The 20,011-nt window shown below is 43.8% G+C and overlaps 1 protein-coding gene and 1 long non-coding RNA gene across 18 annotated transcripts in view; one reads left to right on the top strand and one right to left on the bottom strand.

Annotated features, from left to right (window-relative positions):
• The first annotated feature begins 1,580 nt into the window (after positions 1–1,580).
• LOC309844765 lies at positions 1,581–17,341 on the top strand. The gene is made up of 2 exons (XR_014300891.1): positions 1,581–1,693; positions 13,970–17,341. It is a non-coding gene; the product is annotated as an uncharacterized lncRNA (long non-coding RNA).
• PIK3CG (phosphatidylinositol-4,5-bisphosphate 3-kinase catalytic subunit gamma) overlaps positions 11,091–20,011 on the bottom strand; it is a 32,965-nt gene continuing 24,044 nt past the window's right edge. For 14 of the 17 annotated variants that reach the window (XM_082691946.1, XM_082691947.1, XM_082691950.1 and 11 more), the window contains one exon: positions 11,091–14,322. In XM_082691946.1, coding sequence (XP_082548072.1) covers positions 14,044–14,322 — 279 coding nt within the window. In that variant the 3' untranslated portion in view covers positions 11,091–14,043. Of the gene's footprint in view, positions 14,323–19,086; positions 19,415–20,011 lie in introns of those variants that run through there. The other 3 variants (XM_082691944.1, XM_082691943.1, XM_082691945.1) reach the window with 1 other exon arrangement.

The raw sequence follows: 20,011 nt of genomic DNA, 5'->3' as shown, positions 1-20,011 counted from the left end.
AGTCTCTTCCATATCTTACAATGATATCCCCTTTCCCAGTGTGATTTGCTAGATTTGCATCTTCTCAATTGATGCTGGGTGTGGGGGAGGATGTTGAAACCAAGATATTGACCTGATGCCTTAAAATGTGGAGAGTTCCCAAGAAAGAAATAAAGTAGACCTCCCAAGTTAAGCATCCTAAATTAGAGACAAAAGTCAAAGAAGCAGGCTGATTTCTTTCTGATAACAACCCTGGTTGTTATGGAGATGGGAGGGGGAGGAAACAGGAGGATTGTGAAATGTGCAGTGGAAGAAGGGGTTACTTATATAAGCTGGTGGCTCATAATATTCCTTTAAGATAGGTAGGAATCATTCTCAACCTGGCTCCCATGGCACTTTGGGAATCAAGGTATCAATAATTTCCAGAACATTTTATAAATCTGATAGTTCTTTTTTTGGGGTAACCTCTCCCCCAAACTCTAAAAGACCAAATCTATTGAAAAAGGCCTTGAACCTGATACCAATCTCCACTGCTCTTCCCCAGGTCATTTCTATTAGAATCTGAACATGCCTGCATTGGGAATTCAGATTCAAATCCCTTACAGTAATTGATGAGCTATCTCCGCTCACTCCCTGACAAATCCCCATCACCCATTCTGATAAACATGATAGGACTTCCTCCACTTCCCTTGGATCAGCCAGGACTTGGATATGCCAAAAGCCACTGGGGCTTTTCTCCTAAAAGCAGGTAGTGAAGAGAGACTTGATACTAAGTAACTCTAAGTAAAACAAGGTCAGCCATTGCTCCTGCAGCTCCAGCCAGCAGAGCCTTGGCCTTGACCCTTTAGTGAACCGCCCGGTGGGGAAGAATCCTGCTTGTGGAGAAGGTGCTTGTGTGAGTTTCTTCAGAAAGAGGTTTCCAGGGAAACCATATAACTCCTGTTCTTTTTTCTTAAACGTATTAAGCACTAAACGTGCCTGCTAGTGCTTGGAGTTCTCGTTTGAAGTCAGGAGCTGCTGAAGAAGAGTGTTTGCATGAAACACACCTACATAGCCAGAAATCATTTTTATGCTTCCTTCACTAAAATGTCAGCTGCATACTCAGCTGGGGAGAATTAAGTGACCTGGGTTCATCTCTGGGGTGAAAGATAGGGAAGATTAACTCCAGTTGCTTGAATTGCTTTTCTTCTCTGTTAGTATGATGGGTACTAAGAAATGATAGTCATGTTCGGATTCAGCAGCTGTGTCTTCGCAGTTAGATCCTCTGTACATTAGACTATGTAGACAATAGGATGTCTTTCTGTATATTGTCTAATATGCAAAGAAATATTTAAGCAAGGAAAAAAATTACAGAAAACTTGGCCGAAGTGTTTCTACACCTCCATATCCTCTTTCGTGGCCGAAGATCTTCAGGAACTTGGTGTACTACCTTGCCCAGGTTTCCAGGGTAGTGGGGGGTAGGTCCTGGCAACCATGTTTCCACCACATGGCCCCGCCTCCCTGATCGTAACTGATTGGCCTAGAGGTGGACAAGCTGAGCCAATCATAACCTTCAGTGTAGTTGAATTGGAACATAAAGATGCTGGAGGTTTAAATTAGATGTTCCAACCAGAGGAGGGCTGAGATGTGGCCGTGCTTCACGACCTGCTCAACCAAGGGGAGGAGAGGGGCTCCGCAGGGAGAGAGGAAGGCACAAGCACACAGAGGAGAAAAGGTAAGGACGAGGGAGCGAGCGAGAGAGATGGTAAAGTCTTTTTGATGCTTTTTAGTTCCTTTTTTTTTTTTTTTTTTTTTTGGGAAGCTTGGATGTACTTCTTGATCCAAGGTTTTATGAGACAGATTTATATCCTTAAAATAAATCCCACTTTGTTCTCAAGTTAGAGTGGTTTTCTGTTCCTTCCAATTAGAAGGCCTCTCATAAAATAATCCGCTTTGCTAGAATCAACTTTTACCACATGTCTCTCCCTGGTCCGAGTTTTGGGTCTTGTCATTTCTGACTGCCTGGGTGCTGTGGTAGGTGTCCTTTTTGTGGTACTGCAAGGACGCCGACCTCCTCCACTGGCCATCTGAGGGGTGGGTGTGTGGCTTTAGTCATGCGCTTACATGGGGTGTGGCTGGGTGATCCGCACAGAAATGTTGCTTCATGCTCATGTGATGGGCTCTGGTGGAAGTGTCAGTGAGACTTTTTATAGAACTGCCACCCAACAGGCTGACCAGAAAAGGTCTAGAGTTCAGGATATTCAGAATTGTCCCCGGGAGGGAGCCTTATGGGTGTAGGGGAACTTTCTGGTTCAAAAATACACAGCAGATTAGGTGGAGAAGGAACCTTATCCCGCAGAGTCCAGCTCTAACTTTTCTTTGTCCAGATGAGAATCCTGACCCCCAGGGGGGCTGATTGGTTTGCCCTGGGGTGGAATCAGGACCCCCACCCCCACCCCCTAGCCCCATGTTCTTTGCCCAACCCCACGCTGCCTCTAGCACTTTCTTCATGAAAATTATGTTTAGATTCCTGTGTAGGGAAGGAAAAACATTCTCTGCCCTCTGAGTGTCTCCAGCTGGGCCTTGGAATTACAATGACATAAGATAGACTAACGGTGAAAAGCATCCAAGTTTTATTAAATTTTCACAGTGAAGGGGAGAATGAGGACCCAAAGAAGTGACCAGAACAGAAAGCTTTCAGATCTTTTAGATAAGGAAATGATACACTTGGGAAGAAAAGGCAAGATGAAGGGGTCTGGGTTAGGGACAGTACATTGCGCAGAGGTTACTAAGAGATATAGTGGTGAGGGAAGCTAGGGAAAGAGAAGAGTTATTTTTGTGTATTTGTCCAGATCCATTTTGGTGGTAATTCCAAGTCTCCGGGGATAAGAATGTACTTTTCTTCCTGATGCAGGGAGGACAGGCACCTCTCTCATGGAAGCTTTTATAGAAAAGGGGAGCTCGGAGCGTTCTTGCATCTGCTGGTTCTTAAGTGCTTTTAGTTAAAAATAATCAGTAAGCCAAAGTGGCATATTTTGGGGTGCACATTCTGAACTCCTTCACCTGAGATCTTGTCTTCTGCACTTTTTTTAAAATTTGCATGTATCTAATAAAGTACTTATACCACATATATAGCTAGGAATTTTTATGGTGCTTGTAATGCAATTAGATAATTATTTTAATTTTTAAAGCAAATTGAAGAAAAATATGAGTCCACAGGTAATGCAAACGAGTAAATTTTTTTTTTTCAAAGTAGACTTGTATATATGGTGTTTATCTAACTTCAAACTAAGTTATCTTAGCCTCTGTTTGTTCTGACAACAAATAAGCCACGATAACCTGAACTCATTTCACATGGGTAGAAACACAATAAAATCTAAGTTTTGTCTTCCTACTGCAGAACCCCTTAAATCATATTGATTACACACATGATTTCCAGATTCACTTAAAACGTTTCCCTCTGGGCCCATCAGTACTCTGTGTGAGGTTATGAGCCACTGTTTTATTCCTGTCATGCCTGTGCTGATGTGTCCTGGTTCACACCACTGTCTTGCCTGGTCTGTTGCAGAGGCTTTCTGGCCTTGGTGGGGGAGGGGCGGTATTGCATCTTCTCCAAAAGACTGTCTCTAGAATTCCTCTTTTATTTTGCAATGGACAGGGTATTGGTTTTCAAGTTGCTGTGGTTTTTTTTTTTTTTGTTTGTTTTGTTTGTTTGTTTTTGGTCAGCTTTACACTTATTTCTCTTTCTTTTGAAAATAGCCCTTGAATTTTCCCGAGGATCCAGCCCCCTTCAGTGAATAGAGTTTGGATAGGGCCAACCCTCCCCCACCCACTCAATCTCCAAAGAGGGGCACTACATTCCCCTGGCCTAGCATTTACGTTGGTAATGGGTGATGCTGATTATCCAGAAAGATTCAGCTCCCAGACCTTTGATGGAACAATTGGGGAAGAAGCGCTCTCTTCCTACAGGAGACCCTAGCCATGGGATGTAGGTCTTAAGCTGTTGACCGCCATCTTTGCCACAGTGTGGACAGAGTCCCGTGAGAAAGAAGTCAAGAAGGGGGAAATAGTACTGAGAGGTGGTATCACTTATTCTTTGGCACCAGCTGAAGCCAGAGGCACCTCTTCACTTTCCAGTCGAGTGAACCAATATACTCTTTTGTTTAAGCCCGTTTGAATTGGGTTTCAGTCACTGGCAGCCCAAAGCATACTGGCTAACGGTGGCCAAATTCCTACTGTCCTTAAAAGGTACTCATGCTTTCCTGTTACATGCAGGATAAATCCAGTCTCTTTTCCCCGGGCTTTTTATGATCATCCCCAGTTTAGCCTTTGCTTCCCACTCTGCTGCCATACAGCCGATACTCCTATGGTGACGCTCTCGTCGGCATTTCTGGACGTACCTCCCATTTTCCCACCTCACTGCCTTTGTCTGGGCCGCACCTACTCTCACCCCATCTGGAATGCTGTTACCCACGTGGTAAGATCCTGTTTATTCCTCAAAACCACACGCACATGTTACCTTCATTAAGAAGCCTTTCCTGAGCCCTGAGTCAGAATTAACTTTGGGCATCTTTGTATTTTCTTGACTGTTTACACCTCTATTACAATACTGCCACAACCCGTCTTCGCTCTCAAGAGGTCAGCCTGACCTCCCCACCCCTACTCCCAAGCCTGCCAAGGAGCAAGCGCAGTAGATGATGCTCCGCCTCCCGGTTTCCTGGATGGTCAAGCGTGACTGTGCCTGTTCCCATCCACCAGATGGCGCTCTACTTATTTTTCTTTCCCGGGATCACGGAGGGCTGAATGCCAGGAGCTCAGGGCGGTCACTGAATAGAGATCTGTGAAACAGGGTGGACTTGGTCTCGCTCTGAAATGCTCTCACACGTTTCACAGTGATTTTCATCATAGAGTTTTGAGCTTCCAGTTCTGGTGAAGGGCTCTGATGGCTGTTGGAGTGGAGGTTCTGGACCTGGGCTGACCGGCACGTGGTTCTTAACAGTTTCCATTGGCTGTAGGGACGCTGCTGAACTTGCATCTTTGAATCAACTAGAAGCTAGGAGGGAGAGGATGAGAAAAAAAAGTGGGAATGCCCCCTGACAGGTCATGGTTCGGTGGGCGCTCACCTTCTCTCCTCCTCCTCTTCTAGAGTGAAATTCTGTTCTAGAAGGTCTCTAGAGTCTCTGATGACCTCTGATGTTCCTGTGACCCCCTTCTCTCCTCTTCCTCCCTGCTGGGGTACGTGAGCATGCCCCTAAGATCCATGAAACAACAAGCTTACCATATAGAAGTGAGATACCTGCATAAATATGTAAAACACGCGTGGCATTTACAGGGATGCGTCCAACTTCCGGGTCTGCAGGTTCCCTGGCAAGGCTGAAAGTAGCAGAGTTTATACACATGAAGTATTCTTAGATTAGTGGCTACCGCTGCTGTTTACAGATCCTGGTGATGTTTATGACGCTGCTGTTTTTAGATTCAACAAACATTGCCAAGCAGACACTGTGCCAGGCACTGTGCTAAGTTCTTTCACTTACATTAATCCCTTTGTCCTTTTTAATCTTTGAGACAACTCTGAAATGTATTAGTTATCTAGTGCCACATGATAAATTACTCAAACTTTATGGCTTGAAGCCATAACATTTATTATCTCACCGGTGTCCGTGGATCAGGAATGCAGGCACAGGTTAGCTGGGTCCTCTGGCTCTGGATTTCTCAGAGGCTTGACTTGCAAAGACCCCTCTCCCAGCTCATTTAGGTGGTTGCTGGCAGAATTCACAGCATTCACACTGTGGGCCGGAGGCCTCCCTGGGTTCGTTACCACATAGACCTCTCCGGAGAGTGACTTCATTGACAGGGCAGGTGGCTTCATTGAGCTGAACAGGTGGGAAAGAATGAGCTAGAGAATGCTGGTAAGATAAAACTCACAGGCTTTTGCAGCCTCGTCTTGAAAGTGACATCGCATCATCTTTGCTCTGTTTTATTTGTTAGAGGCAGGTTGCAAGGCCCAGTTTGTACTCAAGGGGAGGAGATCACACAAGGGGATGATGCCAGGAGTCAAAGATCACTGGGGACTGTACTGGAGGCTTACTTAGTTTAATAAGTAAATAGTTTAACGCCCATTTTACGGATGAGAAAATTGAGATGCCGTTAGAAAAAAACAGAGATGATTGATGATGTATATATATGTATTGATGAAAAATCATGTCTCTGAGCTGTATTTCTTGAGCATAGGTTGGTACACGTTTCAGCCTCCTATAGCTTTGACTTTCCCCACCAGCCCACAGAATCTGCCTTTGTGTCCTCTAGGACCTTGCTATGAGAAGTGTAGTTTGGGGCCAAGCAGCATTAGCTATTCCAGGGAGCTTGCTGGATATGCAGACCTTCCAGCCTTGTCCCAGACCTATGGAATCAGAATCGGCATGCCTGGTGAGCTGCGTGCACATGAACATTGCAGAAATATTGCTCTAGAAGGTCATTGCAGAAATATTGCTCTAGAAGGTCCCTTTTCTAGACTCTCTGATGACCTCCGTGTTCCCACGCTCCTCTGTCTGCTGGCGCTGCTCCTTGCTTGCCCCTCAGCAGTAGTGGAGAATATTACCATCTATCACTGCACTAATTTGAGAATCAGCCCTTGAAATGAAGGCACCTACTGTCTTGTATTACCAACAAGGGAAGAGGAAGGAAAGGTCTTTATCTGTAATCTAAGGTAGAACAGGAACCACCGGCATGCATTGTCAGAGATGGTGGACGAACGTGAAAGTTGGCGTTTGGCTCTGGAGTGAACTAGCGTGAATCTGTCCAGCGAGTGAGCCTTCTTAAATTTAGGCATCCTAGATGAATCTCCAAAGCATCATGCTATGTGAAAGTAGCCTGGCACAAAAGACCAATTATGGCACGGTTCCATTTCTGTGTAGTGCTAGGAAAAGCAAAACTGCAGTGACCCAAAGCATTTCAGTGGAGACACGGACCAAAACTTACTGCATGGAGGCCTGACAGAACTTTCTGGAATGGGACTGGACTGCCTCTTGACTGTGGTAGTAGATACTGTATGTGTACATTTGTCAAACTCACCACATTATATATTTAAATGGCTGAATTTTATACAAATTAACTTTCTGTAAAGTTGATGGGGAGAAAATGTTAAGTAGGAATTAGTAGCATTTGGGTTCTGGTCCCTGGGTCCTGGGATTGAGACCCTCATGGGGCTGCCAGGGAGCCTCCTTCGCCCTTTCTCTCTGACTGCCACTCCCCCTGCTTGTGCACTCTCTCTCTGTGTCTCAAATAAATAAGTAAAATCTTTAAAAATAAATAAATAAATTTTGCTTCAAACGACAACAAAAAGAGTTAGGAGTCTTCTGAATTGATTTTGGGTCCTCTAGCTTTCTATAGGCCCAGAGCACTGATTAGATGAACTCGTCAGCGTAGGATGTTATTTAAAAGATATCCTTGGTATCTGACGTATTTCTCCTTTGAAGTCCTTCTGGGAAGACGACATATTGAGAAAGTTGTTCAGATTTCCACCAGTTAAAAGACTCCGAGAAGTCACATTTCAAGTGTGTTGCCTTCGAACTTTTTGTTTTGATTTCTGGAGCTTCTTCAGCCTTGAGCAGGAGCATGGAAATGATGGCTTTCATTCGTTGAACAATGACTTCAGACATTCCAGCTGCACTTTGATGATTTCATTTAATCCGCACCACAGTTCTGTGAATGAGGCACTCCTGTCTGTCTTCCCAGTTCACGGAGGAGAGCGCCAAAGCTTAGTGAGATTAGACAAGTCTTTCAAGTGGAAGTCTGTACTGAATCTGGAAGGATCCAATGCTGTGTTTACTGCCTCGCCTCGTCTAAACTGCTCCTATGGCATCTGGCCTAGACTCTGATGTGGGTTACCCTACACCGCTGGCTTCCGGTCCACTCTGCTTCTACAGCCACACGCACACTTACCTGCAATTCCATCAGGGTATCTCAAGTCTCAGACTCCTTTCAATCTCTGTAAATGAAAAGAGTCCAACTCCTGCAGAATGTGCTTTGCCACGATGAGCGATTATTAAGCAATGAGTTGCTGCAAAACTGAGGAATTCTTTCTTCTGGTTTCCAGAACCATGGACTGAGGAGAGCAGAGCCAGGGGGAGGTCAGGGATTTGGCAGTGGTTTATGGTCATGGGATTTTCCCAGTGGAGGCCCGGGTTAGTTTATAGAACAGGTGTTTGGTGATGATGCCAAAAAAAAAAAAAAAAAAAAAAAAAAAAGACATAGGGATGGGGGTGGGGATGCTGGGGACCATTGTGGCTCTGGCCACCACACACCTCTGGTAATGGGAGATGCTGTTCTGCCACAACCTTGGACGTGGCTGGAAATGGCAGGGGTAATCGGGGGATGGGGGTGTGCATCTCTGAAGAGAGTAGGGACCCATTTCAACACTTAAGTGTAATCAAAAGAATTCTGAGGTTGAATCTCTGAGTATAAAACTTCTTAGAGGACTGTCCTTCTGCTGTGAGGTCCGAGAAGTGTCGCTGGGGGGCTGCTGATGGATTCTGTATTCCTGGCCGTGCCCCTGTCCCTGTTATATCCTCCCAATCAGGTGACCTGTGCATTCTGAACCCAGACCCAGAAGCTGGATCCCAGAAGGAAAAAGTCCTACAAAGGAGCAGGCAGGGAGATCTGACTTGTACTAATGAGTGCATGTATAGAAAAAAAATTGGACACTCCTGAGAAGGGACAATGAGGTGGTTTGCACCTCCAAGGAGACCTCACCTGTGTGCTAGAGAGTTCGGTGTGGGCACAGGGGCAAAAGATCACAGTGAGGCAGGAAACCTTGACCTAGTCATTTATATGCCAGAAGGTTCTGGCAACAGCTCGCATGTCACCACTCGATAATTATTGATTTCACATGATTTTTTTTTTTTCTTTTGAGAACATTTTCTGAACTTTTAGTGAGGCTTGGTATAAGTGAAAAGGCAGGATTATTATGCAGATTGTATTGTTCTTCCAAAATTAAAAGACTTTTTCTCCCCCATTTTTATAAAATTCAGGGGTGCCTGGGTGGCTCAGTGGGTTAAAGCCTCTGCCTTTGGCTCAGGTCCCAGAGTCCGGGGATCGAGTCCCACATCAGGCTCTCTGCTCAGCAGGGAGCCTGCTTCCTTCTCTCTCTCTCTGCCTGCCTTTCTGCCTACTTGTGATCTCCGTCTGTGAAATAGATAAATAAAATCTTAAAAAAAATTAAAAATTCAGATACTATCAAGTCACGCTCAAGAGAAAAAGAAAAAAAAAACCACAAGGTCAAAAAAAAATCACGATTGACAGTTTGGTGTGAATATATTCTCCCAGCCTTTTTATGTTGCTACAAACTTCCATTTTTACTTGATTAGAACTGTACTGTAATACTGGCTTATAACCACCTTGTTTCACTCCTCAGTAGGTCGTAGATCTACATGGACATCAATATATTTTCATCTATCTTATCTTTTCAGGGTCTTCACTGTAGTCCATTCTATGAGTATGACTTAACCAATTCAGGCTGTTTGCAATTTGGGGTTGTATTAGAGAGAAAGCTCGTAGCTAGTTCTGCCTCTAAGTCTTTGCACGTTTGTCCAATAATTGCTAAAGGATAACTTCTTGGATGTGGACTTGAGGGGCCGGAGAATAAATATCTTCTTAATTTTGATAAAATTTGACAAAATGCCATGCATAAATTTATCAATTTGCTCTGCCTTCAACAGTGTGATAGAGCTTTCTTTCTCCCCAAGTATCATCAACTCTAGGTTTGGCCACTCTTTGTTAATCTGATGGTGAAAAGAAGCTCAATTTATCTTAATTTGAATTTGTTTAATCCACAGTAATTTGGGGTCTACAGTCATATGCTAATTGGCCATGTGCATTTTTTTGGTGAATTCAATATTTTTTTCTGATAAGGTGCTTATTTTTTACTTATTGAATTATTAGCGCTTTTTATATATTAAGTATATTCGCACTTTGTCACGTATTTTGCCTGAAGTTGAATCTTTTTGGTAAAAGCAGAGAATATCAAATATCAAGTTTACTTACATAAACTGTCTCTACCCCCCAGCCCTGAAAAAAGAAACCCCCACAAAACTGATGATTGTTGACACTCTGTTAGTTTCCTAGCAATGTCATAACAAAATATCACCAATTGAGTGACTCCAAACAGTAGAAGTTTATTCTCTCACAGTTCTAGAGGCTAGAAAGGTGAAGTCAAGGGGTTGGCAGGGCTGTGTTCCCTTGGAAGCTTCTAGGGGAGGGCGCTTTGCTTTCATCCTCATCTCTTCCAGCTTCCGGTAGCCTCAGGTGTTCTTTGGCTTAAATCACTATGATCTCTACCTCTGTTACAGTCTCTCTTAAGTGTACCAGTCCTGTTGGGTCAGGACCCACCGTTATGACCTTATTTTAACTTTACTACATCTGTAGAACCTATTTCCAAATAAAATTGCATTCACAGATACCAGGGGTTCGGACTTCATATCTTTTGGGGGGACACATTTCAACCCACAAGAGTACCCTCCCCATTTTGAAGTGTTTGCTATTGCCAGCAAACTATAGACCCTGGAAGGACTGAGGCTGGGTTGATTTTGTTCTATATTCAAATTCCCAGTCCTTAGCATAGAGACTAGTATGTTGTGGGAACACCATGGGTTTCTTTTTTTTTTTTTTTAAAGATTTTATTTATTTATTTGACAGAGAGAAATCACAAGTAGATGGAGAGGCAGGCAGAGAGAGAGAGAGGGAAGCAGACTCCCTGCTGAGCAGAGAGCCCGATGTGGGACTCGATCCCAGGACCTTGAGATCATGACCTGAGCCGAAGGCAGCGGCTTAACCCACTGAGCCACCCAGGCACCCCACCATGGGTTTCTTAAAGAATTTGACTCTCAGGCATCTCTGGCCTTTCAGAAATTGAAAAGATGTGTACAGAGAACACAAGATGTCAATTCTTTCATTTGAATTTACATTCAACAATTAAGATGCAAATACAATTGGGGAGACCTAGACCATCCCGGAAGAGGAAATGTCTCAACTTTCTGAATGAGTTTGTTTGCCAAGTAGCATGCTCTAGGTTTGCCCAGCATCTGTCCTAAAAATGAGTCTTTGCAAATGTGCAGACAAGTACGCAGGCAAGAACACAGACTAGAACCACATTTATTGACCGGAATTTTTAGGTTGAGTTAAACAGAAATAAGATGGCAGAACCCTTAAAAATCACCCCATTTTTTTTTTTTTTTTTTTGGTATCATAAAACACAATTGGCAATTTATTTCATGGCCATGGCAAACAGAGCCTAGGTTTACCAAATACCAGAATTTACTCCAGAAATTTACTTCCTTGATCATTTTTGGCTCATTTCCAAAAATATGTTCCATTTACAAAGGACTCACAGCCTCCAAATTTTCCTGCAGATTTCCTATATCTAATCTTTCTTTAAAAAAATAATTCATCTCCTGTAAAATATATACTTAATATTTTTTTAGAAGTCAAGAGTTTTCTCTCGGGGTTTCCATACTTTATCTATAATGTCTGCACTCCCTTACACTTTCACCAAAGCTAGTCAAATACAGTCCTAGAGGGCTAGGGCTCGAACACCTACTTTGTGCTACTTTTAGTGGCCATGGTTCCAGTCCAAAACAATGGGTCAGTGTTTGAAGTCCTAATGTACAGCCATAGAGATGAGGTATTTTAATTAGAACAGAAATAACATTTTGATCTGGGCACTTTATTGGAACTCGCACATAGTCCACATGGAAAAGTGAGCACCAAAGCCATTATTCAGATATATACAGTTTCAGCTTCATGGGCTTGTGAACGGTCTAGCCCTGGGCTTGGTTCCATGCTCTCTTGCTGTCTTGAGCTTCTTAATTTTGGAGTGGCAGGCCCCCACGTTTTCATTTTGCACTGGGCTCTGCAAATTACGTAGCCAGTCCCAGACACACACAAAAGCTGCTTTGGCCAGAATCCTCTGAATTGTAATCTCTGTTTTCATCTGTCAGGGAAGACTGAGTGGTGGGTCGTTCCCCCAAATCTCCTCCCAGGAGGAGCGGGCCCTCGTTCTAGAACGTTTTTAAAGATGTAAAAGTTGTGGATCATGTGATGCCCTGGGAGGAACGAAGGAAGGAAACACGTAAAGGTGATTTTTATCGGCAAGTCTGAAGAGTTCAAGTTCAGCGAAATATGGAGGAGTCAAGCCCAAGGTGATGTGTACCAGCGTAAGAACCTGTTCGTTTGAAGTGAAAATAGGTGTGCCCGTGTGCCAGTAAGCTAAATATAAACACATTCCTCTGTGATTCTTCTGTCACAGATGATTATTTCAGCAATTTAAATAAAAAGCAGAATCTGTGGCAAGGCCAAGTTTGTCTGTTCTTTATAAGAATAATGAATACAGCCTCTTCTGAATTAGAAAGCATCATTCTTCCTATTTTTCTTCAAAAGAATGGTGGGGAACAGTTGTTGGAAAAATGTCATAAAACATCCATCTTCCATTAAGACAGGATTAAACATTTCATTACAGGGCATGGTTCTCTCTACAGGAGGATAGAGTGTGATTTTAAAAGGATAGCTTGTCAAGGAAGAGATCGTTCTAGACCCCTTGTGAGCCAGGCAAAGGGCTTTTGCATATACCTTCAAGGGCTTTTGCATATACAAAAAGAAAAGTTTGGGCTCCACTGAAGTCAAACAGACATCTATTCAGAAAAATTTTAAATTAAGTATCTATTTAGAAGTGATCATGTAAAAATGTACGCACTGTGACCAGAGTTATTTCTAGGTAAAGTACCAACTATAGGTAGTTTTAAAATATTTTATAAATAATTTAACGATCTTTCTCTATGGTTAAACGCTTCCAGTATAGAATATTTAGGAGATGAAAATGGTTTTTAGAGAAGACATTTCAGCTTCTAGGAAATCTAAAGAATACGTCAGAGTTTCAAAGTCCTCTAAACTGAGAGATGGCCAGATCACGTAGTGTGTTTCCTAACTGGATGTTTTGTTTAGAGCTCAAAGACCTTCTTCCATTGAAAAAGAAGAAAAAAAAATCCTGCTTAGGCTAAAATTTAAAATTAAGGCATTTGGAAACGAACCCCTATTTCCTAGAATGTCCTCTTTATTAATATACTTAAAAAAACAAAAAACAAAAAACCAAAAACTCCAAACATTTCTACAAAGAAGTACCTAAAATTTCAGTAACCCTAGAGGAGAAATTGTTTCTCAACTACTGTTCGAATTCTAAGGTAGATCTGTTCTGAGGATATCACAACTTGGATAACAAGTTGTTGGAGGGTTAGCCATTAAGGAAGAAGGGAGGCAGGGAGGAAGATTAAAAGGTTAAAAAAATATTGGGGGGGTCCCTTTAGTTTCCTCCTGTTTCCACTAGTGAAGGCTGGTGTAACTGTACTTGACCATTGACTCTTGGGTGGAGTTGAGACGAAGGGTCTTATCTCTGTTACTCTCTTCATAACCCTGCAGCCAGACCCACAGGGGAGGGCCAGGGTCCAATGGTTCAGGTTTTCCAGTGTGTCCGTGCGTCTCAACTGTATGCTGAAAAAGACCCTAATTATAAGAGACACTAAAAAGGCCAGCTCGCCTTTGCTTTCAGCAAATCACTAACCTCTACAGACAAGGAGCGGGTGTTTGGAAGTGTCCTTTGGGGAATGAGAGAAAGGTACAGAGATAACATCATTTTCTCTCAAAGGCTTGAGGAATGCAAGAATAACCAAAATTGAGGGTAAACCCAGATGAAAAGACATGTCACCAATTATTCTCGAGAAGCACTCAGTGACCAGAGAATCAAATCAGCAGGCACCACGAGGAAGTAATTAGTTTGTTTAAACTTAGACTGTTCTCCGACATCACTGAGGCGAATGAGAGAAAAAACAAACCTGGGCATAAGCCTAAAACCCAACGTGACTTAGACAATGTGACATGCCAGTATTTTCCTGCAGCGAAGAGTCCAGCTAGGAACAGGTCTGTCTTTCTGAAATGCCAACCTTCACGATGTCCTGTTACCTTTCAGATCCGAGTTTGATGACGGACGTGCTGACCTAAAGTTCTAGGACCCGCACTGGTTCTGCGTTCTATCCTGGAGAATTAGGCGGAGTGCTTCTCTCCTTGTTTGATGCCCAAAACAAGATGCAGGAACCAGTTAAACTGCACCGTCCACCCTTTGTCTCTGCAGACTTCGATCTGATCCAGGAAATACTTCTTAGCTTCCTCCTCGTTCTTCCCCACGGTTAGGGCATCCCGAATATATTCAATATCTTCTTTGCTGGTTAACTGGGGCATTCCCGTCATCAGCATCATGGAGAACAGGATGATCAGCAGGTTTGTGTGGTGACGAAGGGCGAGGTAAGCCTTGACACACACGTCCTGCATAAAGGAAAAAGGAAAAGACAGCGCTGTTAGCCTTGTCGCGGTAACTGAGTGGGCCGAAGGCCAAGGGGCTGTCCTGGAATTTACGCGGCCTTATCCTGTCCTCTCGGGTGGAAGCCGTCAGGAAGAGGGCAGGTCCCGCGCCTCAGATGGAAGCCTTGATGAGAACGTAGGACCGTGTTTATACCCTCTGAAGCACGCTGGTGTCGTCACCCAGGGTCCGGCTGGGCTCCAGGAAAATTAACTGATAGGCTACGTTTCATCTTTTTTCTTACTCTACCTTTTACGTCCATTTCTGTCCTAGGACATCGAGGGTAGAAATGTCTGCAGGCTCTGCACAGGGGTGAGTCCGTTTTTGAACACCATACTGGAAGCAGTAAACTTGATGTAAGCCTAAGTGTTTGCCAATGGCTCATGGAATCCAGAGAAACGAAGGCAATGCGGTGTTGGGAGATTTTTGTTTTCATCTTTATTTTACAATTTGTCCTAGTCTAAGAAGACAGATGTATTAGCGTTTTGCTGACGCTCAGAATGTTGAATAAATGTGGGGATTTTAGTACAAATGCTGGATACTGAGTGAGAGAGAGGGCTTTAAGCCAATGCTTTGGCTGAACCTCCTCCAAAAGCCTTTGAGCAGATGAGATAGGTGAGTTGGGTCCACTTGGGAAGCAAGGCTAAGGGCTTATGCCAATTAAAGGGTGCCAAAGTAGAGAAGAAATTGCAAGGCTCTCAATTTTGCAGTATGAGAACCACCCAGTCCTAATATCGTAACTTGGCAAAGATACCGTGTTAAAGAAAACAGGATTTAATGATTACAGATAGAAATATTTCAAATAAAATAGAGTAAAATGCTAAAAGAATAATATACATCTCCAAAGACTATTTATTCCCAAATTGCAAGGATCATCGTAAGGTACTGTATTAAAACCCACTTCTTATTTTTTAAAAAGATTTCATTTTTAAGTAATCTCTAACACCCAGCGTGGGGCTCAAATGCACAACCCCAAGATCCAGAACTGCATGCTCGACTGACTGAGCCAGCCGGGTGACCTCTGCTTCTGATTTCTTAAAATTCACATGTCAATATGTAACTAAAATGTAATGTGGAAGGTAAACTTGTGAGTATTTACAAATAACTTCACTGTCTCCCGCGTACACTGAGGGGAAAAAACAAAAATACTGTAGCAACTAGTTTTTATCAAAATAGCTTTTGAGGGGGCACTTGATTGGTTCAGTGGGTTAAGCCTGAGCCTTCAGCTCAGGTCATGATCTCAGGGTTCTGGGATCGAGCCCCACATTGGGCTCTCTGCTCATCGGGGAGCTTGCTTCCCCCTGCCTCTCTGCCTGCCTCTCTACCTGCCTCTCTGCCTACTTGTGATCTCTGACTGTCAAAGAAATAAATAAAATCTTTAAAAAATAGCTTTTGAGGGGTACCTGGGTGGCTCAGTGGGTTAAGCCTCTGCCTTCGGCTCAGGTCATGATCTCAGGGTCCTGGGATCGAGTCCTGCATCAGGCGCTCTGCTAGGCAGGGAGCCTGCTTCCCCTCTCTCTCTCTGCCTGCCTCTCTGCCTGCTTGTGATCTCTGTCAAATAAATAAATAAAATCTTGAAAAAAAGAAAAAAATAGCTTTTGATAAATTTAATACATAGGATGCTATAAATTGGAGCCACCAGTTAGAAAGTAGAGTGAAAAGATAAATGCTGTGAATAACGGCAGCAAAACCACCCCCCACCCCATGACTCCTGGGATAAATGCATACACAAAACCCACAGAGCCCCTTGTTTCTAAAGATGCGAAAATTTACTGAGAAATAGAAAACGTGAACACGTGGAGTGATGTAGCATGATCCTCAGAAAACTGCTTATTATAAAGACACAAATTCTTCTCAAGTTGATCTACGATGAAATTTCAACAAAAACCTAGATATGGTTTTAAGTTTATCTGGAACCATTAGGCCCAGAGAGAACATTTTGAACGAGGACGTTAATGAAAACCAGTCCTTGGCATGCCAGATACTAAAACATATTCTAAAACTATGGTATTTAAAACTGTGGGAAATAGCGCCTATTCTTTTCCTCAGAAAAAGAGAAGACATTGTGTAGACGAGAATGGAAAAGTTCAGCACACGGATCTGACTAAATGTCCATGTAATATCTATCAAAGTTGACTTCTCCAATTAGTGAGGAGAAGATCTATTATTGGATAAAAGGGGTTGGTACAATCAGCTCAACATTTGGGTGACAAAGCCTATCCTTTGTGATAGGCGAAAATAAATTCCCGATGCATTAAAGATTAAATATGCTACATTTCATCTTTTTGCTTACACTACCTTTTAGGTCAATTTCTTTCCTAGGAAATTGGCAAACATGTAAATAATCATGGAGTGGGAAAGGCCTTTATGAAGATCACTTTCCAAGGTGCAGTCTTCTAAAGCAAAGGTAGCGAGATTATGGAAATGTTACTGGAGGTGGGAAAGCTATAACCAACACCAGAAAAAACCAAAAACAAACAGCAAGAGAAGACACATTTGCAACACGACAAATCACTTCTTTGATTACCGGCCCCCAACAGCTCTTACAAATAGAAAGAGTGGAATTAAGTAGTTGGCAGACATATAAGCCAATGATATAAATGCGAATTCACACTACAAGACAACCAGAAAATAAACACGAAAAAATACACCATCTCGTTAGTAATCAAATAAATGTAATGAAACAAGATGGAAGCATTCACCTACCAAATTGGGAAATCTTAAATTTTTTTCTTAAAAGAATAAAATCCAATGTTCACCTTTCACAGGATGACAGAAGGTGGGAATAGGTGTAAATTTACTAGTGAACAATTTGATAATATGCATCAAAAGCTTTAAATTACTAATAAGTGTTACAGAACATCACTGCAGCGGTGACCGATCAAGTGACCGATGCCATTCATCCAAAATCAAAAAAAGTGTACGCGTGAAAAGGCCCAGTTCTGCTGTAGGTGAATTATGTCTCAATAAACTGGACTTTAAAAATGTGTCTATCCGGGGCGCCTGGGTGGCTCAGTGGTTTGGGCTGCTGCCTTTGGCTCGGGTCATGATCTCAGGGTCCTGGGATCGAGCCCCGCATCGGGCTCCCTGCTCCGCAGGAAGCCTGCTTCCCTCTCTCTCTCTCTCTGCCTGACTCTCTGCCTACTTGTGATCTCCGTCTTTCAAATAAATAAATAAAATCTTTAAAAAAAAAATGTGTCTATCCTTTTATCCAGCAATTTCCATGCTAGATTTTTACCTTTAAAAAAAAATTGCATCACTTTTCAAGTGCTCGGTCTATAAGAATATTCAGCAGAACATTATTTTAAAACACGGGAGCTTAAAGGGGACCTAGACATCTTACAAGTGCGGGTTGATAAAAAGGGTGGATGGGAGTCCCTCCAGCTGTGGGCTCTGTAAGTGCTGGAGTGAGACTGGACAGGAATGTGGAATGGCCATGTAACAGCGTCATTGGACAACACATGCAGCGTAAGCCCGTATTGGTAAATGGACAGAAAATATTTATAGAGAAAAAAGACTGTAAGGTTAACAGGCCAAAATGTTAAGGTAGTGAGTTTCCTTTTTTGCTCTTGGATGGTCTTGTCTGTGTCCCTCGCATGTGGCCGACTGAGAGCCACGGTAATGGCGGTCACATCTGTACAGCAAGGCTGGACCATGGACACGTCACCCCATCTAAGCAGAAAAGCCCATGGATGATTCTGGCATTAAGCGAGAAAATATATATAAAATGCCCGGTCCAGGGGGCGGTACACAGCGCTCCTTCAGTAAACGCTCCTCACCTCCTGTCCCTGTCTGGAGGGGTCATCACTCTGTGTCTCCTGCCTGCCTGCTTGCCCTGGAGTTGGAAGCTCCTAGACCCAAGGGCCTGGGCTGTTCCTGCCTTGGCCCCAGTGCATTAGCGCTCTTGCGTCCTTCGTGACTCCGCTCATGGCCGGAAATCACTACCTTCTGCTCATCCAGAGGACACACCGATGTCGCTTTCGTTTCTTGGTAATTACACAGGTGAAGGGCAGACTTCACCCCAGGCAACTGGCTCATTAATTTGTCAGCTCACACGATTTTCACAAGGGCGTCGATGGGGATGCCTTTTGGTTTTGAATTGGAGTATATTCTGATTTTTAATTATTTCCCAGCCTTCTGTACACTGGGGGCTCCAGGCACACCCCTTGCTGTCTGAGCTCACTGTGCAGTCAAACTCCTTAATAGAAAATCTTTGAGAAGGAAAATGAGCGTGGGGCCAAGGTATTTGAACACCAGTCCGTAGGTGCTGTGTATGTTTTAAAGCGGCAGCCCAGGGGTTCACTCCTCACTGTGGCACACAGAAATGTATTAAAGGAAAAGAACTGTCCTGTGTCTGTGTCTCTCCCTCTCGGGCCATCTCCTCTACATGAGGCATCTCTGCTGGCTTGAGTTTACTCAGCTCTGATTGTCACTGTGTGCGAAGGGTCATGTCTGTGAGGGAGAAATCTTACCCACCAATTGCCCCGTATGGGGCAGACACCGTGTCTACACTCTGACTGGATGAGCAGACACCGAACCTTTGTTAGAGATTTAATGGTCTTTGGCTTAGCGAGCGTGCAGAGTAGGGGTTAGACGTGCGGTTGCACTTCGCAGCCTGGATTCAAAGTTGGCTTTATTACAGACAAGCTCTTTGTCATCGGAGAAATCACTTAACCTCCCCGGAGCTCAGTTTCCTCATCTGTAGCATAAGAAGAATACCCTGACCCGTTTCATAGGGTTGTGGTGAGATTTAAGGGCGGTGTGGGTGGTTGGCGATTATTATTAATAGAACACCAAGTTGCATTCTCGAACGCCTATTTCTCGACGCGGAGGTGGGGAGCCAGTCGGAAGCAGACAGTGGCCTGGCAGCTCCTGCAGGGGGGGTTCTCTTGGCAGGGGAGGGGCTCAGCTGGGCACTGGCCCCGCCCCCTCAAGCCCCAGAAGTTTCAGTTCTGCTCTTGTACTCAGCCACTGGGGCGTGTGTGAGAGCGCCCTGGCTATGGGCTGCCCTGGGCCGGAGGCCTGTGGTTTGAGGGGCTGCGGATGTGGCCTGCGGAGCTGGGGGGAAACACAGAACACAGAAGTGACTGGTTGGAGCAGCAGAATTTTCCCTTCCGCCCAGGCTGCTTGGCACGACCTCAGACATCCTCATTCTCCTTCTCAGCTTGCTGGTGAAGGCTGTATGATGCCGAGTGGAGAAGAAGGGGTAAAGAAAGACTCTGATTTCGGGAACTTGGCGTGATGCACTTGTTAATGAGCACGAGTGTGGGGAACGCAGTAGTATTGTTACTGTGAGCCGGCACACCACCCAGGAGCCGTTAACAGATAGACTGAGCCTACACAGCACCTCAGCTCCTAATTTCATCGTTGATTCAAGTGCCTTAATTATAGCATCCAGTACCAAAGGAAAGGCTTGTTTTTACAAAGCTACCACTCCCGGAAGCCTTGGAAACAAAGGACTTCATTATCATTTCAGGGTTAAGACTTAGAGTCATTTTGTTAACTGGGCCCAAACTCGTTCATTAAACTGAAAGCTTTCTGTATACAGTCTACTAATTTCTTTTCTTTTCTTTTTTTTTTTTTTAAGACTTTATTTGACATAGAGGGAGAGAGAACATGCCGGAGCGAGCTCAAGTATGAGCCGGGGGAGGGGCA

The sequence above is a fragment of the Mustela nivalis genome (genome assembly GCF_964662115.1).
Source record: "Mustela nivalis genome assembly, chromosome: 12".
Classification (NCBI taxonomy): domain Eukaryota; kingdom Metazoa; phylum Chordata; class Mammalia; order Carnivora; family Mustelidae; genus Mustela; species Mustela nivalis.
This window is presented reverse-complemented; position numbering and strand designations above follow the sequence as displayed.